The 25,800-nt window shown below is 46.6% G+C and overlaps 8 protein-coding genes across 13 annotated transcripts, besides 1 other annotated feature; 3 read left to right on the top strand and 5 right to left on the bottom strand.

Annotated features, from left to right (window-relative positions):
- Window positions 1-967: 967 nt before the first annotated feature.
- On the top strand, window positions 968-2,126 carry TSTA_102080 (uncharacterized protein). Its single transcript, XM_002486171.1, has 2 exons — window positions 968-1,090; window positions 1,144-2,126. Exons 1-2 carry the CDS (start codon window positions 1,035-1,037, stop codon window positions 2,033-2,035), a joined length of 948 nt encoding a protein of 315 aa, XP_002486216.1. The 5' UTR covers window positions 968-1,034; the 3' UTR covers window positions 2,036-2,126.
- Window positions 2,096-4,135, bottom strand: TSTA_102070 (uncharacterized protein; the record flags this gene model as incomplete). Its single annotated transcript, XM_002486170.1, has 2 exons — window positions 3,733-4,135; window positions 2,096-3,678 (listed from the first exon to the last, which is right to left on the bottom strand). The coding sequence occupies exons 1-2, from the start codon at window positions 4,097-4,099 to the stop codon at window positions 2,096-2,098; spliced, it is 1,950 nt and encodes a 649-aa protein (XP_002486215.1). The 5' UTR covers window positions 4,100-4,135.
- Window positions 4,136-4,280: 145 nt separating this feature from the next.
- Window positions 4,281-5,788, bottom strand: TSTA_102060 (uncharacterized protein). Its single transcript, XM_002486169.1, has 2 exons — window positions 5,197-5,788; window positions 4,281-5,142 (listed from the first exon to the last, which is right to left on the bottom strand). Exons 1-2 carry the CDS (start codon window positions 5,507-5,509, stop codon window positions 4,457-4,459), a joined length of 999 nt encoding a protein of 332 aa, XP_002486214.1. The 5' UTR covers window positions 5,510-5,788; the 3' UTR covers window positions 4,281-4,456.
- Window positions 5,789-9,935: 4,147 nt separating this feature from the next.
- Window positions 9,936-10,253: a mobile genetic element.
- Window positions 10,254-14,187: 3,934 nt separating this feature from the next.
- Window positions 14,188-16,487, bottom strand: TSTA_102050 (cytochrome P450 monooxygenase, putative). The gene is made up of 3 exons (XM_002486168.1): window positions 16,050-16,487; window positions 15,116-15,963; window positions 14,188-15,063 (listed from the first exon to the last, which is right to left on the bottom strand). The coding sequence occupies exons 1-3, from the start codon at window positions 16,435-16,437 to the stop codon at window positions 14,566-14,568; spliced, it is 1,734 nt and encodes a 577-aa protein (XP_002486213.1). The 5' UTR covers window positions 16,438-16,487; the 3' UTR covers window positions 14,188-14,565.
- A 680-nt stretch (window positions 16,488-17,167) lies between these two features.
- TSTA_102040 (cytochrome P450, putative) lies at window positions 17,168-19,187 on the top strand (the record flags this gene model as incomplete). Of its 2 annotated transcripts, XM_002486166.1 has the most annotated exons (4): window positions 17,168-17,389; window positions 17,443-17,448; window positions 17,520-18,306; window positions 18,381-19,038. In XM_002486166.1, exons 1-4 carry the CDS (start codon window positions 17,200-17,202, stop codon window positions 19,036-19,038), a joined length of 1,641 nt encoding a protein of 546 aa, XP_002486211.1. In that variant the 5' UTR covers window positions 17,168-17,199. The 2 variants fall into 2 exon arrangements, with proteins under 2 accessions (XP_002486211.1, XP_002486212.1); XM_002486167.1 differs by having other exon boundaries at window positions 17,443-18,306; window positions 18,381-19,187.
- Window positions 19,188-19,264: 77 nt separating this feature from the next.
- Window positions 19,265-21,138, bottom strand: TSTA_102030 (hydroxyindole O-methyltransferase, putative). Of its 2 annotated transcripts, XM_002486164.1 has the most exons (4): window positions 20,721-21,138; window positions 20,333-20,665; window positions 19,696-20,240; window positions 19,265-19,597 (listed from the first exon to the last, which is right to left on the bottom strand). In XM_002486164.1, exons 1-4 carry the CDS (start codon window positions 21,090-21,092, stop codon window positions 19,411-19,413), a joined length of 1,437 nt encoding a protein of 478 aa, XP_002486209.1. In that variant the 5' UTR covers window positions 21,093-21,138; the 3' UTR covers window positions 19,265-19,410. The 2 variants fall into 2 exon arrangements, with proteins under 2 accessions (XP_002486209.1, XP_002486210.1); XM_002486165.1 differs by having other exon boundaries at window positions 20,333-21,138.
- A 98-nt stretch (window positions 21,139-21,236) lies between these two features.
- TSTA_102020 (efflux pump antibiotic resistance protein, putative) lies at window positions 21,237-24,536 on the top strand (the record flags this gene model as incomplete). 4 transcript variants are annotated; one of them, XM_002486160.1, is made up of 9 exons in its annotated part: window positions 21,237-21,368; window positions 21,512-21,935; window positions 21,993-22,239; window positions 22,311-22,680; window positions 22,734-22,877; window positions 22,947-23,116; window positions 23,210-23,235; window positions 23,320-23,350; window positions 23,411-24,536. In XM_002486160.1, the coding sequence occupies 9 exons, from the start codon at window positions 21,237-21,239 to the stop codon at window positions 23,793-23,795; spliced, it is 1,929 nt and encodes a 642-aa protein (XP_002486205.1). In that variant the 3' UTR covers window positions 23,796-24,536. The 4 variants fall into 4 exon arrangements, with proteins under 4 accessions (XP_002486205.1, XP_002486207.1, XP_002486206.1 ...); XM_002486162.1 differs by having other exon boundaries at window positions 23,210-23,824; window positions 23,879-24,536; XM_002486161.1 differs by having other exon boundaries at window positions 23,210-23,824; window positions 23,874-24,536.
- Window positions 24,299-25,714, bottom strand: TSTA_102010 (uncharacterized protein; the record flags this gene model as incomplete). Its single annotated transcript, XM_002486159.1, has 5 exons — window positions 25,618-25,714; window positions 25,087-25,540; window positions 24,929-25,015; window positions 24,661-24,855; window positions 24,299-24,591 (listed from the first exon to the last, which is right to left on the bottom strand). Exons 1-5 carry the CDS (start codon window positions 25,669-25,671, stop codon window positions 24,299-24,301), a joined length of 1,083 nt encoding a protein of 360 aa, XP_002486204.1. The 5' UTR covers window positions 25,672-25,714.
- Window positions 25,715-25,800: the final 86 nt, after the last annotated feature.

The raw sequence follows: 25,800 nt of genomic DNA, 5'->3' as shown, positions 1-25,800 counted from the left end.
CCGGCAGTTGTTTAAGAACGCCTGGACTTTCTTACACGACAAAGGACTTGAAGAGATACTTATTCCGCTTGGAAGAAAACTGGCATCTTCTTTGTTAAAAAATGGTCGCCAGCAAGACGCTATTGAGCTTTTACTGCAAATATTACGCAGAAAACCACCATTTAAGCTATCTACCACAAACTTTCCCGAACAAACTGCCGACGATTATGTGTGGAGTGCACCAATATTTGCACCTATTGATTATCTGATCTTCAGAATTGGTCCGGTGGATTCGAATCTTCCCCAAGAAATCGTCTCTCAGGAGATTGAGAGCCGCATTTACCTGAAGTATGAAAGGCTACAGCTACTTCCAGTCGTTCTCATCACAGCTGATGGAATGCTGTTCTTCAAATCCCGCATTCATCTACCAGAGGGAATCTACAGTGGGAGTGGCATTACACTCGTAAGACTGACCAACCCTCCCTGGAGAGTTAGAGGGCGGCAGGAGTTGAGAGATCTTATACCGCGACAAAAGTTCGCTCGCCTGATGAAAATACTCAAAAGATTAAAAATTGCGACGCGCCTTGAGGATACATCATATCTAGATTCCGCTCGCTGTTGAAAGATTACCAATACCCGCAGCAGAAACAAAGTAGAGACCTGTTTACAGTCTAGTCATTATAGTCAATGCAAATATCATTCATACATGTGAGCACGAGTCGGGATTGAGCGATCATAAGAAGCATAGCCATGGACGGGCCTGAGGGTGTTCTACCAATACATCTCGATAGAACGTAATCATAGACACGTCGCATTCTCGACATTCTTGCAGTAGGTATTGAAAGGCCATTTGGTCTTGTGGTCATCGGCCTGATGCATGAGTGGCGTCAAGCACATCAGTCAGTGGCTTGAGACCGGTTTGCCAACTCATTCTTGCAGCTTACCCCTCATAAAGTTGTTGAAAAATAATCTAGAGATTTCTGCCCTTGAACTCTTCATCTGCTATTTAGCTGCTAGTCCTTGACTCCGTATCAGCAAGAGAGCCTAAACCCCCCATGATTTGTAAAACGAAGTCTGAAAGTGGCAATCTGAATATGGCCGATTACAAAAAGTACCTTGCTCCAAATACATTGCATTGAGCTGGTTACTGACTATAAAACTTAGAATTATTCGATCATCACAGTTTATTTTCCTGGTTGGCAATGAGAGAACTCGTTTGTCAATTCATGCCGGTATTGTGCAAGCTATCTCAAATCCTCTTCGTGCTCTTATCGATAATGGTCATATGACGGAGTCTATTGCTGGTTTTGCAACTCTGGACGATGTTGAAGAGGAGACATTCATAGGATTCTGTGAATACGCGTATACCGGTGCATATTTGACTCCAGAGCTCAGCATAGGTCAAGACTCTGAAATCACGTCAGATTCTGGCTTAGTCAAGTCTACCAAGGAGTCAAATGGCGTATCAGTGGAACAAAGAGAAGAGCCGGCTATTGAAGATGCAGAGCTAGATCGCACTCCTGACCTGGACGACTGGAGCTTGAGCAGCGCGAAAAAGTCAAAGAAATCCCAAAAGAAGAAATCAGCTTTTTATTATCATGAGATCGAGGAAAAACAGCCTGAAGAATCTCCTGGCCAGATCACAATCATTTACCCATATGAACAACTCTGGGAAAGGTTTCGACTCCGTAAATTTGACAGCGGACCAGCATCGTTCTCGCCAAATCCCAATATCCTCTTTCACGCTAAGTTATACGTTTTTGCAACCAAGTACCTCATTGAGCCGTTACGTCAGCAGTGCTTAAGATCTCTTCACAGAGACCTTAGTAGTTTCTCCCTGAATCGGAAGAATCGATCGTTAATATTTGACCTTCTCGACTTCACATACGCGCACACGGGGCGATTCGAAGCTAATGGAAGATCCACACTTCGCGATATAGTCATCCATTATGTCGCCTGCGAAATACGAACGCTAGCCGACGATGAAAAGCTCACAGAGCTTCTAGACTCTGATGCGGAGATTGGTTCGGACCTTGTCATGAAATTAGTCACTTAGACCAACCCAAATGATTGCTATTCAGGCTAGTAGTGAAACATATCTGACATCTGGGAATTGCTACTCTACGCATCCTGCCTTGGAGTGAAATCTGAGCCTTATAACAGAGTCACGAGTGGCAATGTATAAAGTATTCTCGTTGCACATAATATGCGAAGCTTCGCCATTAAGAGATTCCACGTCTATAACACATCTTGAATGACACTTTCCTTCAGATTTTTTGACCGCCTCGGCTGTCAACCACTCGATAGTGTAAACTAGGCCATTTGCGGGAGCGTTTGCTGATCGTGATCGCCCGTCACATTCGATTTGTACTTCTAGTGATCCTGCGGTATATAGCGGAGACATGCTCTTCATCTGCTTCGTCAACGAGGTTCCTGGATAGAGGAGGTCAACAGCTAAGACATCTGAATCAGACGAGCCGTTCAAGCTCAGATCATCTGACCCCATAATATCTTCGGTTACAGAAATATCCACAATAGAGCCCGTACTATCGATATCCAGCCTATGACCGTGATTTCCATGGACGTGACTCCCAGCGGATGATGAATGACTATCTTCAGAGGTTATGTTTTCCGAACGCGTTGATAACGGACTCAAGCCAGGCACAATACTTTCCAGCGTTGAAGCCGAGGTGGGCAGCGTCAACAGTGTGCTTTCTTGTGGGAACGGAAACATAATTCGCTTTTGCTTTGACAACATGGCACTCAAACTATCCTTGATTACAGTCTCAAGGTAGCAATTTAACCGTCGTTCCAGGTTACTCAGATGCGGAATGAATGGGAGCCTCCAGCCAGGATATAATCTGCCATGACATCGGGGCGCATGCGCTGTACCATGCATGGAAATAAAAGCATTACACAGATAACAGGCATCCTTGCTGGAAGCAATCACTCGAGGAAACTTCAGCAGGCGCTGAAGCTCGCAATGGAAAATAAGCTGTACTTCCGCGTGAATCTTCGCTTGATATAATGTGTTCTTTGTTTGTTGTGAAAATCGACGAGTAGCCTCTGTTTCGGTTGTCTGCAATAAATGCCAAATTTGACTGAGGTTGTTCGCATTCATATTCGGTGCTATCCGCAAGACGGTTGACAGAAGTTGAGGTTCGCGCTCGTCGAATGAGAAACGTTGAAATGCGTCTTGCGGAAGGATGACAGTTTCGACTCTCGCTCGTCTGACCATAGGGAAATTTTTAGCGGTGCGAACCAGAAATCTGGTCGCCTGTCGATATCTTGCAACTTTACTAATCATGTTCACTAGACTTCTTCTTGTTGATGGGTCCATATCTTTATTTGGGATCAGACGGAGTGTCTCGTGGATTGTCTGCTGCTGGTATAATCGATGTATACCTTCAACAAGGTTTTCTAGTCGCGCCGTAGTCTGATGGTTGCACCAGGAATTTATAAGCTTGATCAAATCCTTCGCTGCCGTTACGAACGACAAGACAACTGTTTTTGTGTGTTGGTTCTTGCCATTACCAAGGCGTCTGGTGCAGTCGATAGCTTCAGAAAGGCTGTCCTTAACAGACTTTCTAGATCGCTTCCTCCCTGGTATTAAACCTAGTCGGCTTAAGATGCGAGATGTGCACATGGACACTATCGCGGTAAAAACTTCACTTTCTGTGCTGGAAGCATCACACTCGCCTTTTCCTGTTAGAAGCGAGACATTATTCATATTAAAGTGGTTTCTTAACTTACCATCAAGTCTTCCTGCAAGGATATGAAATATCTTATCGAAACCTTGTTTCAAGTCACGGAGAATGTTGGTGCCATCGTTGAACCCAACTCTGTTGACAGCGAGAAGAATTCCCATACAATTTGAATTAGGTTCCTCTACAACACAAACCGCAGGTATATGATCAGTGTCGTCTCGTATGCTCGAAATGAAAGCTAGCGTACCAGCCAAGCTGCGTTCCTTATCCAGGGGCAATGCATACGTATAACTTTGAGAAATAGATAGACAGCTGGAAGGATTTTTTCTCGGCTGTATTGGCACAAGATGCAAAAGTGACAACAAGGAAATATTTTCAGCACCATCAATTTGAAAGGCTTCTTTTTTGGTCATTGTTGTTTTCACTCGGGGTGTGGTGGAACAGACCAGCCGTTATCCTAAAGGAAGAGTTAGTTTTGTAAATTTTCAAGGAAGAGAGAACACACTCGAACATCAAGAATTGTAGTAGAAGGTTGGAACAGTCGGTTGTTCACAATCAGACTGTTGAACTCCTAGTTGGGTGGACTTCGAAATCCGGAAGGTAACACAAGTATTTTAATCAGGACCTAACCCCTCATTTTTCGAAGAAAGACGAATGCATTCACCTGCCACATCAGAAATATACATGCGTTAGCTTTGATCACTTTCTAGCTACGGGGACTGATTCACAGAGACTGATGACAATAGTGCCCTCTATACTCTAATTGCTAATCAATGCAAATATTTCAAATTCTTGCTCCAATAGACCTGAATAGTGCCTTGCGACCTCCCCGGGAAACGTTTTTCGAACCTCCTCGCTATCACGGACCATGGCAAGCCATCTTCCTTCAACTGCACGAGAAGTTTGATCTCATCGGGTTCCCATGCTTTACCCTTCCTGGACTCGGTTGAAGTGGGGCATGTGCGATTACGGGCTGCTCGGGGTCGACGATGTCGTGATTGAGCAGGTTCTACACGCTGATCTGACGCTTTGACTTGTATGAAGGGAAGTCCAACACTGGCTGCAGACAATGATTCGAATAAGCCAGTCTTAAAGAGCCAAGCAAGGAAATCGAGGCGTTCGTGAAGTGGCGCCGCTGAGAAGCATGAATGCAACGTACACTGGTCTTCTGCCGTCGGCGAGCCACTCCTACAGTGTTTGAGGGGGGGTTCCACCTTGGTTTTATCGCTCAGTCGCCTTTTCGATGATAACCGCTGTGTATCCGAGTTTGCATTAGAAACAGGTGCGGTATCCTCGACAATCTGAGCCTGTCCATGTAGCGCTAATGATTTCGGCGACGTAGGATACGATGAGCCAGAGCAGTCAAGCGCAACATTCTCATCCACATCTTCCTCGCTCACGTTTTCTTTTCCGAGGATTGCAGGGTCGATCGGAATAATATCCTCAACCGGTTCGCCTACCGTCACATGATTTCAGCCACTAATAGCGGAATATGAGGTCCACGACTCACGAGATACAGATACAGACCATTCCTGCTGGCCGTTAATGTTCCCCTGTGATAAAGCTTGCGGTGACCCGTTTATCAGGTCCTCATTTCCCAATTCCTCGTCGCCTGATAACGAGAATATATCGTACAGAGATACCGGTTCCTTGCCATGGATATGTGCATCGAAATTGGTATCGTGACTGAAATAAGGATCGATCGGTTCTGGTGCTTGCTCGATCGCCATGCCACATCTTGCGACAGGTAAAGCAACGTTAGAACCAGCTTGCTTCTTGCGTGATACGCGTTTCGAAGGGTCTTCAAATATGATATTATCCATATTGTTCCAAAAAAAGCAAAGGTACACACGAACGGGACGATTACCCAAATGTCTGGACTTGTTGCGAGACAGGTGGAATACTAAGGGTTTATGAGGTTTAGAAGACGATCAAGTCACGTTCCTTGGGAACGACTGGAAACCTGATTCTTGTGGATTTCCGACACTGCCGTTAGAAGCTAAACGTACTTTCAAGCCCCCTGCCCAAGTACCATGAACCGAGGTGGAGCGGAACTCTGGCGGTGAAACTGTTGTTCAGTTTCCAGCCAGCTGTAATGCGTCATTTTCGCTATTGGGCGAGCAGACAAGGAAGAATGACGGTGTCTCCATTCCTGCGTCAATACAGCTTCGGAAGAGACTAGTGTAACTTCATTGGCCCTCAGAAGGAGCTACCGTGCTATGCAATGCAGGATCCTCTCGTGACGGTCTCGATGCAGACGCTCAGCTATCAAGGGGCTGTGCAAGGTAGCTCAATTGGCCGAAACCAGTACCATTGAGAGTATGCAGACCCATTGGCTCCTAGCAGCAGTCCAATCCCCCTTGGACCGCACCAACAGATGCAGGTCTCAATTTTGGCGTAAGCTAGGCCGAAATAACAGAGCCACAGCCTGATCAGCGCAATCAGCATGTGGATTCCACGTCAGCAGTGCGTCGTAATCGCCGAGACAATCGACAGGCAAGGTGACATCGTCCACTTGGCGCATCCAGTCGGGCTGGCTGAAAATGGGGAGCTGGGATAGTGATCATGAGACAAGGCAGAATCCCGAATCCAGCCAGAACCGGACCCGATTCACGGCAATTCGGCGGCCAGTGAGAGGTTAACGTGGAGAAAAAGCACAAGGAGAATCCACGCTGTTGGGGGCTGGAGGATGGTGGAATCGTCTGAGCCGGCCATGTAATGAGCGCTTTCCATTTTTAGAAAGGGCCTGAGAGAGCAGTCGAGACGAGATGACCCGAGATCAGGCGAGAACCTCCGAGGAAAGCATGGATCTTGATGTAGGTGCCCAGTTTAGGAGCTGAATATCGCCCAAAAAAAAAAGAGACCTGGCATGAAATGAGAAGTGGGTTGGTGAGGGCAGCACCGCCAATCAGTCGTTGCTGTTGCCATCCAAAATCATGCAGTGGCGGGTCACGCGGCAGGACCGCAAAATTCAGACCGTCGGCTGAGACAGGAGGGCACCCTGACGGAGAGGAAATGAGAAGGTGAAAAGAGGTTGAGTTAAAACAGCGAGGGACGCTCATATTTATAGATGGGCAGCTGGTCTCGACGCCATGCCCGAACGGGCGGGCCGCTAAACCGAACCGGGCGCTTCCCGCCGCACCAAACCCGATCAGGCTAGGCGCTAAACGCGAAGCGGAAAACAGCCCCCCTTTCACCAGGACGAAGATTATTCTTTATATACAATGCAGTCCGATGAAAGCCATGTAGATACCCAGCTTAGGAAAGTGCTAGAGTCTAAGTATTGTGGTTGACTATTCTATCTTCGCAGGCGGTATTTTAACACTGACATACTTACCTACTTAAATGCTAACTATGCCTAGCACTCTCAGCTTTTCTAGACATCTTCCTTGTAATCTATCCCGCAGTGATACTGTGGAATCTCTAGATAGTAACTAGAAGAAAAATCCTACTCCTTAGTGCTTTTACTTTAGGATCCTAGTAAACGTTATGGATATTATCTAAGGAAATATATACTAATCAATGCAAGTGCTGCTATTGTGGCTATTGTTAAATGTACTCATATTCCAGGACTAGCAAATGAATCTAACCCGACCTGTGAGTAGCATCAATACCAATTATAGCTTATATAACTAACTATAGAATACAGATAGCACATCAGAACTCGTTATCTAGACAAAGTAATATATTCCTGCTCTGGGCGTGGCATTGCTGACCTAGCCTAGTGTTGAGTCCAATTCAATTATTATTGCTGCTTGCATCCCCTCGTGCATACCTCTAATTAAGATGTTATGCTGCAAAAGAAGGGCAGAGTTTTTATAGTAAATAGGAGATAACGCCACCATCGAGGAGTAGGACCTCGCAGAAACTAAATAATGCAATGGATAATCAACTATTGTTGTCTGAGATTCGAAGAACCGATGAAATTTTTATCTTTATTGAGTAGAAATTTGACTGAGGGAACGATGCTATTAATAGGAAGAAGGTATATTGGATAAATGCTCCATTCTAGTAGATAAGTCAGGGCAGGATAAATACCAGATTTTCAGTGGCGTCTACCTTCTGCTGGCATAATTACCTCGCTTAACGCTCAACTAATAGAGACGCATGGATTATTATATGAGTCTCATTTATGAGACACAATTGGCTTAGAAACTTAGGACACCTTATTTGAAAAGCCAGCCACACCAAATCTCTTCACAAAGGAAAGATATCCATAACATCTGCGGAATTTACACTTTCAGTTCACTTTTCCCAGGTGGCATGGACAGTATAGTAACCAGGATCTCGTTGGTATTATAGTATAAGCATCACTATTCCTCTGAGTCCAACGAATTAGCCATCACTACAGAGTAGCAAGAGCTTTTTTCAGGTTATACAGTTGCAGCATGAGGATATCTTATCTCTCATCCTCCACCACAGCTGTAACATACAGCCAATCTAAAAGAATAATGTTGGTTTAACACAGTCCCAGGACACGAATCAAGGATTGGTGCAAGGCTGGTCCAACAAGCCTATGGGGTGAGTTCGATCAATATGGTAACATAATTCCTCATTGATAACTGATCACTAGAACTATCTCATGGGGAACGCAGGCCATATTTATGCCTGCGTAGGAACCTACGTTGGGGATTGAGTAAGGACTCAATCCGGCAATTAAGACATGTACAAACAACAAGTGAAGTATGGATATGAGCTCACAAAGGATTTTGTGAGCTATGCCGAAATCATTAAACACGTATAACAAAAACTCCCCGCAGCTTCTTGCAGTGGTGCCAAATTCCGACAGGATGTTGTGCGTGTACAAACAAATAATATTCACTAACTATGGTGCCTGCATTGACGAGAAACTGAGTATGAAAAGGGAAACTATCTATCGAGGGAAGATAGCCCGTATTTATATGTCTCCATCGACGGTACTTCCCGTCTGATACAAATATCTATGGCCTCGCCGTATCTGTAACAGCGCAACAGCCTACAGGGTTGCTGTGGCAAATCATATCAACTCCAAGTAGACAGGTCAGGCTTCCTGTCAGCAGTCCACCGAGTTGATCTATCTCATGCCACGAAACAAAGCCAGGTAGGCTTCATGAACAAATCGTCACCTCTGCCAATTTTTGACATCCCGTCCCTCGAAGCTATAGACCAGCTCGCTGGACGGATTGATTCATCCTCTTTTCATCCGATTTTGATAATTGGGATTGTTTCTATTCCAATGTATAAGCAAGCTCAATGGTACCTTGTTCAAGTCTTCTTGTGCCTATTTTCATTGCAACAAGCTGTTATCAGAGGATATTCTTCAAGCTATAGTACGCCGACTCGAGGATTCTGATGTTGGAGTGAGGCGGTCCGCCGTTCATGCCTTAGGCAAATAACCCGCTTTGTCAGAGAATATTTACCAAGCTATAGTGCTTGTGCTTTTCAAGGATGTGTTTCTGGAAGCGTTTCAGGACGAGGCTTTGGCTTTGGAAAGGCAACCCACCCCATCAATAAGATTGCGTTAATTTATTATTGATCATCTAATTCTCTGTATTATTCTTAATATCTACTCAAAAGGAGGGTCAGGGATGAGTGGTCAATTTATACGTAGGATTCATCGCCACCCGGATACTTCGAATGTTCTGGCAGTGTTATGGACTGACCCCATGAGATAGAGGGTCGGTCCTGAGCCCTCACCGAGTGAACGTTCGATTCCTGAAGCTATTCCTAAATCTGCCGGCACCCTCGGTGCCGACCTGGCTACATGCGAATAGGGGTAAATTGGAGCGCAACCGAGGACTCCCCTTTTTCCGTGTAGGTTGGAATCGTCAGATAATGATCCAATGCGCGGGGCTTTACCAGCCTCTGAGATGAGTCATTTAAATCACACCAACCACCTCGTGCCAGACACGGTAGACGCGCTTCAGCTGCCGAAGATAGGATATTGAACACTTAAAGAAGCGACTTTAAGCCAGTCTACCAACAAAATTACTGTCGGAATATCAATCTCATGATTCGGTGCTTCCGCACCAATCTGACGCGCACGTACGCACATGTACGCGCAGCGTACGGAATGGGGATACTATTCCCCTAGCGCGTATGTGGCAACCCCCTATATAGCTAGTTAGACACCCCGATCCCCCGTTTCTTGGGGATCAGTCATCAATATCAGGAATTCCATACCATATTGATCAGGCTCGTCAGCTCGTCGGAATAGCTGTTCTACGTGACTAGTGCTAGCGACCTAGACGTAGATAAACCGACAATTACTAACCCACGAGAATCCGCTACGATACTGACAGATGAGACGACATATGCTAAAAGTGAATTTGTATGGCCTATAGTTGGCTTTTCCAGAAGATAGTCGCACAATGCTTCCAATATCAGTGGCCTGATAATTAGATGCTGCCCAGGGTGGATTGGGGAGCTTTCGCACTTCCAAACAGTTTTGAGGTTTAATTGAATATAATCAACTGCTTTTGGGCTATACATGGCAGTACGCGCAATCTGGGATACAGTTGCTTGCTCATGACTTCTTAGCATACCACTTATGAGTTGAACTGTTGATAATGCAAGCCTTGGCGCCATCCTAGTGTATTATACGTTCTAGTGATTATTCTAGGGAAAAGAAGATTGAGCTCCGTCTACATATGTGGGAGGGCAAGAAAACGTACCCAATTGATACACGTAATTTACAGAAGTATTAATTCTGGGACCGCGCAGTACCACAGGGAGAAAATGCCCTGAAACGACCGAAGGGAGAGAAAGGGAATAGTCAACACGGCCCTGCGAGCGTCCTCCACCAGAACACACTGGGTTTGTAGGCTGGGTTGCTACTGCCACGCGCGTTTCTCATTTGTTGAAAAATTACTATATCAATCCTAGCGGTGCTTGGCATATTGTTTTGTATGCGGGCTCTGCATATCTGATGCACGCTTCTGTCCCCTGATTGACTGCTTTGAGCCTGGTACTGCACTACTTTTATAGTGACGCCCTTACCAGATATACTCACCAGCTGCCTAGCTACAACTTCTAAGCTTTTCATGTATCAGAGCCACAGTAGCTAATTCATTTTCTTCTAGTGTATTTCTTTTCATTTATTATCATTACAGTTGTTTGCAAACCTAGTGTACGCTTTTAAGAATTTATTTGTTCCCCATTAGTCTTCATTTGGCAAGCGTTGGATTAATCAAATCGTATACCAGAAGATTTACATAGTATTAATTGTGACGGTTAGCGGGGCGCGCATTTCGGCCCCCGACCAACCAGAGAACGGAACGGAAAAGAGATTGCCCGATCCCGTTTAGCGCGAGGTCGTGGAAGTATAGTGTATACTATATGGGGAATAGCGGTCCTCTCGCCGCTTTAACGGGAGGCGCCCCACTCCGCGAGGCCTATATAAACCGCAAGTGCGTCCCTAAATGACGACTGTCAATTCTACGTCCTTTTTTTTTTCTTAGCTCTTCCTCAGCCGTGTCTACTTAGCAAGAAACTATGCGAATTGCTAATCCAAACATTTTTTACATCCCCCCTGCGCGGATCCACCTCATTCCTGGGCCGCCTCCCCATCTGCACTGTGACTACTTTTGAGTAGTTAACAGAAATTACAGCTTTGGGCTTCTACTGCAGCAGTAAGCCATCATCCACAGTCCAGATTACTAGAAGATGACTTGTATCGAAAATTTGCCCTCTTTGTTCGCTCATTCTACCGCCTATGGTGAGACCGAATTCCTCTTAGTCCTGAGTTTACTAACACGAGTGTGGCCGCTAGGAACTTCAGCATTGCAATTGATTGCGGGTCTTATAGTCTGGTGATTCAATCATGTGGTATTTGGATGAGAGGCATCCTGATCCCGGACGCGCCAGAAATGAGCCCATCTGTGCATGGTTGCTATTTCACCAGTAGAAATGCTGCGCAATTTCCGTTTAATAGCGTCATATCCACTGTTCTAGCCATCACATTTATTGAAAGGCAAGTATAGCCAATAGCGAAAATGCTGCATTATATAAGCTGGCATTTACAGCTGCAGAGCTAAAAGGGGCTAACACATTCATTAAAGCAGATTTGCGAGGATGCTAATCCAATGTTGGTGTTACAAGCGTCAAACTCGCTTGTAAGACGCCTTGATTCATGCATGGCAGCAATGACATGGTAATCTGGATGACTTTATTCACAGATTGGCCAGTAATGCCTCAATTGTGGGACAGAAGCGGAGTTGCGCATGAAACTGAGTAGCATCGGGCGTGCTACTAGATCATGTCTCATTTTTGAGCTTAGATTTGGGTTGTCTGATTGGAAATCGGCCAGTCCATTGATTACAACGACTGCATCGTCAATATTGCCGTTTGCTGCAGGTGGAAACGACAGTGACAGAATATGTTAGTAGCAGCGATATTGACGTTCGAGGAGAACTAATAGTCTCTTTGCACATTTTGTGCCCTAAGGAATATATAAAGACCTCAGTGCTCAGCAGGATGGAGTGTAACCATTGGATATCAGTTTCATTTTCCTAACATCTCTACCTCTCTACAAACATTGCACGATCATAGCTATTACCTTGGAAAAAATTAAATTCTACCGTCCTTATTCACTTCCTGCACGTTCTATACAGAGCATCCCTTTAAATAAGAGTTTAATTCCCTTCCTCCACCCCTCAAAAAGAGTCAATCCAAAATCTTCCATTCACTCAAGCTCCCTCACATCCTTTTGACAACCAGCTTTGCACCATACACTTCCCCCTCGTCCACCAGCTGCCGTCTCCTCCATTCACAGTTCAGAGAGTACAATTTTACTAACTACCTCAAGCACATCTAATGCACTTCATATCCATCCCGCGTATTCGAATGATTCTTCAGTCGTGGAGGGTGGAAAAAATGAGGAGAAAGAGTCTTTGGTTTGCTTACCTATGAAAGGTATACTCCTTATCCATGCAACCTAGTCGTTTTTGGCTTACATATACAATTAGGAGACGAAGATGACGATAGCAGTAGTGTACATACCACTTTGTCGGATCGAGGAATCCCAGCTGAATGTGTATCGTCCGTCTCCACCGCAGAAGCGCCCTTGAAGGCAGTAGAAAATGCAGATCTCTCGCAGCCACTCAGTCAAGGTCAGGCAGAGCTACAGGACCAAGCTAGTGATGCCACGCCTATACTAGATCAAAGTCTATTACCATTCTGCATGCCTGAAACAGCAACATCAGCACCAGTCCTCAAGGATTTTACTCTAAGAGATATGGCGACGCTATCTTCTGCATCGGGATCGCCTACTGTTAGTCCAGGTCAAACTCAGCAAAATTTACCTACCATCATTGCCTAGCACTTGGAGTCTTAAGGAAGCAGTTCGCCAATTGAAAGCATTGAGTTATAGGATATTCTGGAAGATTTCATGCTTTCTACTTCATATCTATCAGAAAACTTTTCAAATTCGTTGCAGAATGAAACAGCACGCATTCCCAGTTCCCCGTTTCAACCATTTGTAATCCCTGATTTGCCTCGTTTCTTAGACCTGTTACAGAGATCACCTGACTGGGCAGCGTCTCATGATCAGTCTCACTGCGCGAGTCAGGTCGTCGAAGATCTTGACGTGTCTGTGTCTAACAATGGGAACAAGAACGACGCAGAACATGTTGGCAACATCGATAGAGACGAATCAAGAGAATACTTGCATCCAGTGAAAAGGTTAAAGATGAGTCATATACTGGATACGGTCTCATCAACTTCTCAAGAAACAGCTCCACGGCTATCTCCCGAGTCTCCATGCTCCAGATAGCCTGAGTCGCCACAACAAGAGGCAAATCAGGAAAGCGAGTCAATCCCCGTCCAGGGCCTTCTCAAATTACGATATATTGAATCCGAGGTCGTCTACTATTTAGAGTTATCCCAATCCTATATTTCGTCATTATTTGGGGGGGGACAAACGAATGGTATTCAGCCATCTCAATAGAAAGGCCATTCTACGGTTAGATATCGAAAATTCTCACCAGAAGAAGATGCATTTATCGTTAAACTGAAAAGCAAGAAATTCAGCTGGGACATGATAGAGGATCAATTTGCGCAATGATTTCCACACCGGAGTAAGTCGTCGCTGCAGGTGCACTACTGTACTAAATTAAAGGCGTCGACGAAACAAAGTAGAAAGAGGTGGATTAAGAGCCGTGGATAGCCATCATTTTGTCTTGATAGAGACACGGCATCGTAAATCAGCCTGGAATGGTCAAAGCAATACATTTATTAGTCACTTCTTGTTTGTATGTGAGCCATATTCCACCGAGTCGTTGGCAAACAACTGTAGGCAAACTGAATGTATATGCTAGCCTTCTAAGTGCCGCCAAGCATTGCTCTGATATCAGCCCACTTGAATAACATGTACTCATAAGCTGACAGGCGCAGCCACACCAAGAAGTAACTGTTCATCGTATCTCAGGTAACAAGGGAATATAAACGAGGGACGAGAGGGCAGCCAGATCAATTGAGATATAGATGAGCGCGAGGCAAATGGGAATTTGAAAGCGGCATGACTCCTGAACGGGAATCTTCAGGCTGCCAAACAGATGTTTATATTACTTACCGATCAGTATCGACTCTTACAAATGGAGTAAGACTGGTGTATCGAACCGACAGGCCAATCAGCTGACAGTGTCAGCCGACTATCTGACCACTATCCGACAGCCCCAAAATTTCTTGGCAAATATTTACATCTCTCTTTACAATCTATTACTACCGCTATGTTTTTAGCAAGTTCATAAATACAAAATGGATAAAAAGAGATTCATGATAATATGAATCCGAAGAGTTGCAACAGATTGCAACACCAACTTACACTTGTTTCGCTTCTCTCCATCAATCACTGCAACGAACCCCAGAAAAAATAGAGTGCATCTAACGCATAGCTGGCCTTTCATGCCCGCCGGCACATTAGGCGGACCTGATCCGCATCTTTCATCCGCAGAAGAAGCTGCATATCAACATTTCTCGTTGTAGCTAGAACTCTTGCGCGCGTCTCCTGGGTAGTTTCTCCTAAATTTGGGATAGCATACACGCGATGACTGCGTAGAAGACTCGCCATCACCGCTACGAATTCGACCTGCGAGAACTTGTTTCCAGGACAGTTTTGGGGGCCGGCTGACCATGGAAAATAAGTACACCGCGGTGGGGTGACAATCTGTTCATTCGAATTTAAAGTCGCCGTTGGATGTATTTGAATCCACCGTGAGGGCTTCCAGGTCATAGGGTCTTCCCAATACTGAGGGTGGATGTGCATGGTGAGAAGGCTCGGATGAACTCCGACTTTTGAAGGAATCATGATGTTTCTATCCCCAACTGATAGTAGTTGCGGCTTGTCGCTGGTCCACTTGGGCAAGGATAGGATAGGAGGGAAGAGGCGAAGGGTTTCGAGCTGTAAAGACCAGTCAGCATATCAAATATAACAAGAGGTTAGCTGGACACACCATGACAGCTCTACAGCGACTGAGCCTGGGGAAAATATCGGCGTAGTGACCTTTGATGTCGTCGCTAAGAGCCTGCAGTTCCCCAGCCACCCAGTCTTGAACCTCTGGATATGCTGCCAAAAGCAGCAACGCGAAACTTAGGGTATTAGCCGTCGTATCATGGCCAGCAAAGTTGATGACGAAAATATTCCCGAAAATCTCGTCAATGGTAAGCCCTTTGAGTGGTAGGGTCTTCAAATCTGGTTTACCCTGAATGTCCTCTTTTTGCTGCAGATCCATAGCACGCACAAACGATGTCATCAAGCCGCCTGTACCAGGCTTTCCCGTATTCAATGCTTTGATCTCCTCATCCAGCATTTGAACCATGTACTGCTGAAAATCAGCAGCGGCTGTGCCGAGCCGACGCCATGAGTTCGGGACGAATGGAAGCGTAAGCCATCTCCGTGGCATGACCATCAATAGAATACAGTTATCAAGTACCATCTGGAGGGCATCACGGTAGCCAACTGACTCATTTTGGTCACTCTCATGCACTATTTGACCTGGCTGTCCCCTGCTGCTGCTCTCATTATTTGCACTACCATGGAAAGGGAATGATTTACGGAACCCCGTGGCGGCAAGGACGTTGAGCGAGAGCGTGCGGGTATCCTTTGCAACGCTGGGAATTTGATGGTCGCTATGGGATAAAGGAAGCCAAACATTTAGCATCTGACGAGTTTGCTCGACACTTTCATCCCACACAAAGGACATAATGCCTTCGTTAAAAGGAGTGGCTAGGACTTTCCGGTGACGCGGCCAGTCCGTCCAACTAGCGGTCGAGATACAGGGTCCATAAACTTCAAGAACCTCTACGAACCCAAAAAGATCAGAAAAGATTAGAAAATAGAAGCTCTTAGGTAGAACCACTATCGAGCAGCGTTGTGTCGGGACATACTGTACATTTCACTGGGCCGAATGAAATCCATTCGTCGCTGGAAAATATCATGGATCGCCTCTGGGTCCGCGACATTAATGTAAATATGCCGGGGGCTGACTATCGCCCATACAGAACCGTAGAGTTGATGTGACTTGCCCCTGTCAGCGAAGTACCATCCGCGGCGAGAGTAGCGACCAAAACTATAATTGTTCCAGTTGATTGGAAGCCGGTCGAGCCATGGCCAGATGATCGGTTCGCATACCATCCAGAGCAGATTCTGGGGGTCGATATAGAGCCGCACTAGGGGGATTCCCATGGCAGACGCGCGACGATAGTTAATCTCCAACGCCACCAGGCTCCATGCAAAGTAGGCGAGGGCTAGCAATCCCAGAAGTTGCAATATCATAATGATAGTAGAGTGAAAGTGAGTTGGCAGAGAATGGACTGGAAAGGGGGATGGAGAAAGAAGTTCAGTGAAAGAAAAGGAGCCCCTCAGGAAGGTCCCAATGGCGTGGGGTGGGATGTCAGGACTAGATCAAAACCAAAACAACTCCGTACGCCAGTTTCACTAATCCAATACTAGTTCGTACCATACTGTCCCTCGGAGGGTATCTATCAAACCGGGGAAGTCCCTTGTTTATTTGCCGGTTGCCGAGATAACCGTCAGCACTAATGAAGCGGGGTCGATAAGTTTGGGCATCAGCACTTGCGAATGCTTGTTGTTCCGCGGATCTGCTTCTAAGAGGATACCCGCAGCAGCTCTGGACGATTTCAGCTTCTGCTTGTCTAGGAGCCATCCAGGACTAGCTACTTCAGCCGAGACCCGCCCCTGCACTGTGGAGTCACTGCAGTGGTAACTCCACTCGACGTCAACTCTACCAACTTACTATCTCAAGCCAGCGAACACGAGCATTGCCTATATTATGCATCCATCAGGTGACAGCATTGTTCAACGGTTGCATTTCCCCTCTCAGGCTGCTTTAGGGGCGCAGTTTAGAAGAGAGAAATAAAACCGAGTATGCCCGAACCTGAACCAGGGGTTACTCGATATTCGTGGCGGCCCCAGGCGCGTAAACACCGAGAAAAACTACCTAGGTACTATATAATCTCTTCTCAACAATAAATGAAGACAAGCCAGCCCTTTCATTTCGTATTTCCCGGAGAGAAAATGTTTGACGATTCCCCAAAGGGTCTTTTCCACATTGATCATCAAGATAGAGCTGCTGTGGATGAGGGATGGCTTTATTATCCTACATATCTCCTGTTAAGCCTGATCCTCGCATGGCGACTGTGGGCTTTTACCATCTGCCCGCGACTCTACCGCGACCGATTAGAGTACTTGCCATACTGGATCCCATGTAAGCGAATAATCCCATTCAATTCAATGAGCATTGACAGCTGACTCTACGAGACTTGGGTGGGTCTAATTGTCTGTCTTCTACTGGTAAGCAACACTAACCAGCGGCCTAAATACCCTTGAATGAGCAGGCCACGTTGTACCGTTTCTTTGGAATTCCAATAAATTATTTGCACGGGCAAAGAAAGACTTCAACCGCAAGTTATGTACCCTGCGTATCGCTGGACAGGACATTGTGATGGTTACAACAGCTGCCCAGATAGCCGTAATCGACAAGGAACGTCACATTTATGCCTTTGAGCCCTTCGTAGATCTAATATACGATGAGGTCGCTAGGGTCTCGCCCAAGAAGAAGTTCATTCTATGGCAGACCCCTGCCGAAGGTTATGTCTCAGTCTTCCCAAACCCCAGACAGATGACGGCTGCGCACACTGGGATAGCTCTGCTGCATAAACAATTCACGCAACCAGATGCGGTGCACCAATTTATGGCAACCTCACTGGCATGTGTGAACAACACACTGCAGTGGGATTCTTTCTATAAGACAAGCGTGCTTGCCTCGACCCCCACAATCAAGGTCATTTCTCTCGAATTCTTATGCCGTGACGTGATAATGGATGCGCAGGTTACGTCTTTCTTCGGTCCACGGCTACTCGAGCTGGAGCCCAATCTGCGATCCCTCCTCAAGAAATGGGACCTCGAAAGCTGGCGGGTCTCGTACAAACTCCCGTCTGCACTGTCCAGGCGTGCAACGTGCCTCAGGGATTATCTTATTGATATTCTCACTCAATACTACACCTTACCCGTGGAGCAGCGGGCGGGGTCTGTCGCATTCGTGAACGAGGTTTATGACGACTATAAGCATGCGGGGCTCTCTGATCGAGATATAGCCGGCATTGTCTTTACTATTCTTTGGGGGTTAGATTTCTCACCAAACGCCCTCTATTTCTGACCATATCATAACTGATCATAACTGAATCAACCACTTGCAGACTCAACACGAATGTCACTGTGGTCTCGTATTGGATGATTGCCCATCTCACGAACAACCCGACGGTTGTCAATCAGATCCGTGAGGAAATTACACCTGTGATGCAAAAAATTGATGCGAACCCCACGATCGACGGGCCTGCCTTGGCTGAGCTCACCAAGAACCCTCTCTTGAATGAATGTTTGATTTTCAACTCCACGTTCAATGAGACCATACGCTTTACTGCCACGGGGAGTAGTTTCCGTAAAACCACACGAGACACGACCCTGGAAGGTCGCCGTATTCCCAAAGACACCACGGTCGCAATCCCGCAGCGGGTGCAAATGATGGATGAAGAGGCTTTCGGCCCAGATTCATATACGTTTGACTGCTATCGGTTTTTCCGAAACAAGTCTCTCGTAAGGAAAGTAGAGTTCCGCGGATTCGGCGGCGGCACCACCTTGTGCAGCGGCAGAACAGTCGGCAGACATCAGGTGCTCGCCTTCTTGGCTATATTGTTGTGGAGATATGATTTGGAGGTAGTCAGACCTGATCAGGAAGCTCTCGGTGTGCGAGGGAAAGCTTTTCCTAGGTTGGATGAAGCAAAACCGAGTCTTGGGCCCGGGCGGACGATGGATGGGGATGATCAGATTCTGAAGATGACTCGTAGGAAAATGTAGAGAATATTTATAGTTACAACCACGATTATTCATGTTGTACTTTTGCATCTTCTTCATATTTTTGATGCTTCTGATGGGCCAATTTATGTAGGAGCTAGTTATAGTATTCAACAAAGACCAAATGTGACGGTGCCAAACCTATGCATTGGAAAACTATCTAGTCTTTTTAAACCTAAATAAATTTGCAGTAGCAAATTGTTCATTGTTACTTTCCACATGCCGTATTGTTGGTTTTACACGCTTTCATGTTTTGGACTTCTCAACTGATGGTTACATGATATAACGTTACTATCAGGTGCGTATAGTTCCAGGTCCCGCCCATAGAGAAGAAATAAAACAAAGCTTACATTCTACCCGAGGCAATATAGAAAGTCAACAAGTAGGTAATGGTGTCTTATCACCCATCCACTCAGCTTCAATGATCGACATTCTTGCCCCAGGAGGCATTGAAACGCCGAGAAACCGGAATCGTGAATCCGCCTCAGTGAACAAACTTTCCCACGCCTCCACATCTCTCTCACGGGCGTTATTGAAGGCTTTCATTGAGATATCCATGTATCTAAGATTAGCAGGTGTATCTTAGCCCAGTACTTCACATTTCACCGACATAAAACCTCAATGCAAAAAGAAATGGAACAGTCAAAAGGGACCCCTCACCTTAAATCACGTTCCGCCTTTATGCCCAGCTGCCCCGGCTCGGGGATGGAGATATCATTCACAACGATCCTGGCTCCTTGCTTCAGCGCTGGAATGAGATTCTGTAGGATCTTCACGCAATATGCATCTGACCAATCATGCAGAATCCAACGCAGAAGGTAGATATCCGCCCCATGAACAGGCTGTGGGGTCAAGAAATCATGCGCCATCCCGGTCACTCGGCCTTTAAGCGCGAGGGGTACCTGCGATTGCAACCCGGCGATAGTATCTGGGAGATCCTGAACGATGCAGCTGACATGAGAATACCGCGAAGCGATCTCTATAGCCACCTCTCCGTTCGAGCCGCCGATGTCGACGACTGTCCTTGTCGATTTATCGTCACTACCGGTATCGCCAAATTTGTAGTGGTTGAGCAGATAGGAGATATTGTAGTCCGGGTGGAGGTGGGAAAACCGCATTGCTGTGATGAATTGTTGGTGCCGATGATGGTCTTTACGGATTTCATTGAATGGGTTATCCCTCGTGCCATGCGCGAGTGAGTAGCCCTATACCAGCAAAATTGGCTCTATTTAATTATGGTGCCAGACGAAGTAATTATTCAGGGTGAATATTTGGCTAAGAAAGGGGGTTTTCTTACAGTCTCATTAGGTTCTTCCGACCCGGGCCACTTCTCTGTAGCGTCGACGGTCCGCGTGAACGCTGGCCAGAATTCCTCGGCGATATTGAGTAGCCAAGCTTTTAACATTGGATTCTTGCATAGGAGTTTGGAAGCAGCGGTGTGACCAATGACTCCCTTTTTAGGCTCCTGGAAGACATGGCGGCTGATGGCCACACGAAGAAAGCGGGTGAGATCCTTCGAGTTCAGCTTCGTTACTTGAGCGAGCTCGTCGAAGGTTATGGTATCTTCTAATGGCACATTTTCGGCGATCTGGTGCCGGTAGATGTATTGGAGGCTTAGAAGCAACAATTGCTGTTCCATGAGGGTCAGAAACGGCCGGCGATACATCAGCGGGGAAAGGACGAACATCTCCAGGGCAGCTCAAAAGAAGCCCTAGAGGACCGAGCAAAAGATTATGGAGCTCGTAGGTAGCCTCAATTGCCACCTCTTTGGCTTCCTGCACTCCGTGTGGTAGGCGTAACCCAGGAACAGACCCATCACCGTGCTGGTAAGATGGCTCTGGCAGCCCTTGAGATTTCACAAAGTCAAGGTATATCTTGGTGGTCGTCTGGATCTTTTCCAGCAGTTCCGTGACACTGCCAACAGCAGATTGTCCCGACGAACAACGAACCTGAGGAATCTGCCTCCTGAAAAGGAATGATGGGAATGGGTGACGATGCAATCGCCGCGGAATAAATTGGGTAAGCAACATCTGCGAGGTAAAACGTTGGCATGCCATTTTTATTAGGCTCGACGGGTCTGGAGGTTGTAAAGTAATATGAATCGATAGAGTAAGTAGAAAATTAAAAGGAAATATGTTCCTCCTAGCCTCATCATTCTGTAGGCACCCACTCCATACCCATCAGCTAGCTCAATTTACTACATGACCGGTTACGTCGGCACAACTAAAGCAACCACTGTCATTGGCTTCTTCTCATGTCAATCGGTTGCTATTCTCATACAGCGGATGAACGCGTCTATGAGACATATCCGCGTAATGTCACGGTATGTATCCGTATGTAACACAGTAATGTAAATCGGACAAACGGGCCCGACCCGTTAGCCTGCGTCGGTGGTGGCTGATCTGTAGTGGGGGCGACAGATCCTAGTACGGAGTGGTCTCCGCTGACCTAATGTTGGTTTTTATGGACCAGATAGGGGCCATCTCACACTTCTCCGCACGGAGATGCATACAACCATGGCCCAGATGCCAGAAAGGGGACATGTTATCTCGTGCTTCCCGCCCAACCAGATACAACCCGTCCCCATCAACACTATCACCAGCGTCTCAAAATGGCTATCACTGACTCCTCACCCAAAGAGACGCCTTATCTGGAAGGATGGCGACTAGCCGTCGTTATTACCTGTCTGTTCTTTGGATCTTTCTTGATCGCCCTGGACGCCAATATTATCAACGTCGCCATTCCACAGATTTCGTCCGACTTCCAAGCATTGGATGATGTAGCCTGGTATGGGACTGGCTATCTGTTGACCGTGACGGCCTTCCAGCCTGTCTACGGATGCTTCTATCGATTCTTCCGGACCGATATTGTCTATCGCGTGTCAATTTTTATCTTTGAAGGTGGGTGACGGCACCCTTCTCACCTACATTAGAGCACTGACGTTGAACGAGACATAGTGGGCACCATTCTGTGCGCGGCAGCAACCTCCTCGCCTATGTTTATTGTAGGGCGGGCCATTGCTGGTTTCGGTGCCGCTGGAGTTCTACAGGGGGCCCTCAGTATTATTGGACAGGTGGTGCAGCTGGAAAAGCGACCATTGTATATGGGAATAGTCATTAGTGTCTTCGTCATAACAGTCTGCATTGGCCCTCCACTTGGGGGGGTTTTTACTCAACACGCGACTTGGCGATGGTGCTTTTGGATGTACGTTTTCTTTCTGATGAGCTCTTCATTCGGTAATGTCTGAGGTGGTCTGATATGTCTTCGATCATAAGCAACCTACCCTTTGGTGCCGTCGTTCTCGGCGGACTCACCATCTTCCTCAAAGTTAACGGGCAGGAAAACGAGGAGCGTCGATTACCTCTGCCCACTAAATTGGCCAGCATGGATCCTCTCGGTTGCGCTATCTTTCTAGGCGCGGTGTGTTGCCTCCTGTTGGCCTTGCAATGGGGTGGCCAAACGAAGAGCTGGACTTCGTCGACAATTATTGGTCTACTCGTGGGCACAGCCGCATTAGCCTTACTGTTTGTCTACGTACAGTCGAAGAGAGGCGACCGAGCCCTGATTTCATTGCGTGTATTCTGCCGGAGGTCCGTCTTCACGAGCGCTATGGTCCTCTTCTTTCTCGGCGGATCGACATACCTAGTGAGTGGTGCTCCAATATTCTGTCTGTTGAGAAAAGATTCACATGTCCACAGGATACGTATATTCTTCCATTCTACTTCGAAGCCGTTCACGGGATCAGTCCAGTCTCAAGTGGGGTGAACTTCATCCCCCTAATGCTATCTGAAATGGTCACATTGGTATTCATTGGGGCCGTGGTCAAACAGTGGGGGCAATATGTAAGAGAGGGCGATAGACTTTATTCAACCTCCTATCGAATATATTCTAAACCACTCTCCTGGCTTTAGGTACCCTATATCCTTGTCGGCGAACTGATTTGCATTGTGGGCACGGCTCTTCTCAGTCAACTTCATCCACTCACCCGAACTGTTCAGTGGGCCGCGTATCTGGTGGTCACCGGTTTTGGCCTAGGGCTAGCGATGCAATTACCCTATACTGCTATTCAGGTGACACTGTCGTAAGTACCCGTACGAGAATTCGCGACTATGGTCAGTATGATTTTATTGATCGAGAGGGCTAACCGATGTTTACTTTTTCACCAAAAAAAAAGATCTTTGGACCTTCCTATAGGAAACGGTAGGCCGCTTACCTCAAATTCTATGCCCCTGGCGATATTTGTTTTCCTATCTAATAAGCAAACCGTGTAAAACTCGCCAACAGCAATTGCCGTGCTTTTCTACCAGCTTGGGGGGTTCGTCAAGCCGCAATCTACCCCGTTTTGTTGTCCCCAGTTTAAAATAATTGTAAACAGAGCAATTGCCATTGCTATGGCCCAGACTGTTGTCCTTAGTACGATTACCGAGGATCTCCAAGGACAGATCCCCGGCCTCACAAGTCATGATGTTTTCGAAGCCGGTGCCGCGAATCTCGAGACCTTAGCGCCGACACCGGCAGATCTCACACTGCTGCGTGAGATTTGGAATAAGGGTATACGGCGCACTATGATTCTGTCAGTGGCGTTGGTGGCGGCTGCAGTGCCGTTCACGTTGGGGATGGAATGGTTGAATGCTAAGAAGGTGGCGAGGAAGAGACAGGCACAGGAAGAGGGAAACAAGGACAAGGAGGAAAAGGGGGTTGATGTGACTGTATTCTCCCCTACAGAGCAGATGGTCGAGCTCGAGCAGCTCTCAAAATAGCCGAAAGTCGGGAACGGACGGTCATCACTGTAGGTTGGTAATCTACCAGTGACTCATGAAATACTGACTCCGAAGGAGAGCAGGTTATAAGCATGCTTGAGGACTTCAGTGGTATCAATGTTGTGATATGAAGAGAAAATAGAAGGATATGGAACAATGGTTCTGTCCAGGGTCATTTCGGTGTACACTAATTCCGGAGAAAGTCAAGAAGAATATTTACTCGTAATTAAACATATTATTCCAGTAGCCAATTCAAATGTTCCCATTGCACTTAGAGTTAAATAGCACCTGAATGGACTCCTCCTCACATCATTCGATATATCCACTTTCGGATATGCACTGTACCTACAGTGCACATGTAACATCAGTTTCTAATGTTAGGTAAATTTGGCAGCAATTTGAATCTCAACATTCAAGGATTGACGAGCACAATTATTGCTGTCGCGTTGTCAAAAAATAATCCACTTATTGGCCATCATTTCTCTCCAAATCCGGGGACTCTTTCACTCCCACTCTCTATTCAGAGGCGGTCTCTTGGTCGCCGGAACATTCGCTACCTCGAACTCTTTCCGAACATAGAGGACATCTAAGGGAACGATCGTCGCCCCAACGGCACTTCTTTGCGACTCGGTGTTGCCTTCCCCCCTCGGGCCGGACTCCCCCGGACCGTATCCTTTACGTCCAATGTTTGGAAGCTTCTGGTAGGGTGTGCGGTAGGCGGCTTTTCCGTAAAGGTGCTGGTTCTGCGACGTGACGAAGAGTTGACGGAATGAAGCAATGCAGGAAATGATGATTGCTGATGTTATATCTGGTTAGTAGAGAGGAAGACCTTCCAGGTAAAACCTGTATTGATTATCGAACACACCAGTTCCCATCTCAATGAAACTCCAGAAGTAGAGCCAAGAGATATCCACTGAACGATCCAAATCAATATTGATGACTACCCGGATGATAGCAACAGCCATGATCAGAATCGTAGCGGAGAAAACAGCCAACAATATGAGCTTCTTGCCGATTGAGATACGGATGTTCCAGAGCATGAGCACGGGGATCGAAAGGACTATTGATAAAGACAGTTATTTAGCAAATGCAACTTCTTTCATGCCAACCTCAAGAGAGAAAGAGGAGCTCACTCAACAGGTCGGTAATCACATCCCCCGCACAATTAGCCCAGAAAGTACGGTTTTCGTATTGTACATGACGTAGATCGGAGCATTGGACTGTTTTAAAGACGTGCCAGTATCAGTTTTTCATTCAATTTAGGTCTAGATGTCTGGAGTTAGGCACTCACTAAGAATATCCTCCAACCCCCCTAGACTGCATTTGTAGTCGATGTCGGCCACCGATGATATCCAAACCGCCGCTGTAACAGCTAAGACCACGTACCACCAAATACGGTGACTCTGGATTTTAGAGCCGAGTCGGAAGAAAAAGGCCAGAAACGAAAATTTAACACACCACAGGCTCGAGTAAAATAAGATTGTCAGTGGGGCGATAAACCGCATGAATTTTAAGAACTTGGGCAGAGTGTCGGGAGTATAGGATTGCGTGCCTGCGGAAATTGCGTATATCTCATACAGGACTTGCCCTTGAATCTGCCAGATGATGGCAGTAGTCAGCATGATAGACCATGCGAGGAGGACGAAGAAGTCATCCAGATAGAGGCGGCGGAAGGATCCATATCGGACAACGATGCGAAACAGGACGAAGAGAAAGGAGACCGCAGTAAAAGCCCACAGCATGCCCTGTAATCCGGGAACATACGAAGAGGACATGTAAGTATACTGTTAGATAATCTCAAAAGTGTTTAACAGCCGCTCACCAAGAACACCGGCTTAGACACTCTGGCATGCATTGTAAACACTGGTTCGTCCATGTTGTGTTCGCACTTGGAGGATGTCAGCTCTACCCAGGTGGTCTTTTGGCTATCAGTTGCGAGGGCTTCGCCCTGGTTACATATTCGTGCTGGATGCCAGACGTCCCTTCAGCTGTTCATCAGTCACCA

Source organism: Talaromyces stipitatus, genomic scaffold, assembly GCF_000003125.1.
Source record: "Talaromyces stipitatus ATCC 10500 scf_1105507295511 genomic scaffold, whole genome shotgun sequence".
Taxonomy (NCBI): Eukaryota; Fungi; Ascomycota; class Eurotiomycetes; order Eurotiales; family Trichocomaceae; genus Talaromyces; species Talaromyces stipitatus.
The sequence above is the reverse complement of the archived record's forward strand: the minus strand, read 5'-3'. Positions and strand labels throughout refer to the sequence as shown.

Excerpts from the sequence above, each read along its gene's own strand:
- TSTA_102050 (XM_002486168.1), bottom strand. The coding sequence starts at position 16,437 with ATGATATTGCAACTTCTGGGATTGCTAGCCCTCGCCTACTTTGCATGG. Across the intron at positions 15,964-16,049 it reads TCGGCCCAGTGAAATGTACA|AGGTTCTTGAAGTTTATGGA; the intron begins GTATGTCCCGAC and ends TTGGGTTCGTAG. Across the intron at positions 15,064-15,115 it reads GTCGCTGTAGAGCTGTCATG|CTCGAAACCCTTCGCCTCTT; the intron begins GTGTGTCCAGCT and ends TGGTCTTTACAG.
- TSTA_102080 (XM_002486171.1), top strand. The coding sequence starts at position 1,035 with ATGATTTGTAAAACGAAGTCTGAAAGTGGCAATCTGAATATGGCCGAT. Across the intron at positions 1,091-1,143 it reads AATATGGCCGATTACAAAAA|AATTATTCGATCATCACAGT; the intron begins GTACCTTGCTCC and ends TATAAAACTTAG.
- TSTA_102030 (XM_002486164.1), bottom strand. The coding sequence starts at position 21,092 with ATGGCATGCCAACGTTTTACCTCGCAGATGTTGCTTACCCAATTTATT. Across the intron at positions 20,241-20,332 it reads CGGAAGAACCTAATGAGACT|GGCTACTCACTCGCGCATGG; the intron begins GTAAGAAAACCC and ends TTGCTGGTATAG. Across the intron at positions 19,598-19,695 it reads AAGGCGGAACGTGATTTAAG|ATACATGGATATCTCAATGA; the intron begins GTGAGGGGTCCC and ends TGCTAATCTTAG.
- TSTA_102060 (XM_002486169.1), bottom strand. The coding sequence starts at position 5,509 with ATGGATAATATCATATTTGAAGACCCTTCGAAACGCGTATCACGCAAG. Across the intron at positions 5,143-5,196 it reads ATGGTCTGTATCTGTATCTC|GCGAACCGGTTGAGGATATT; the intron begins GTGAGTCGTGGA and ends ATGTGACGGTAG.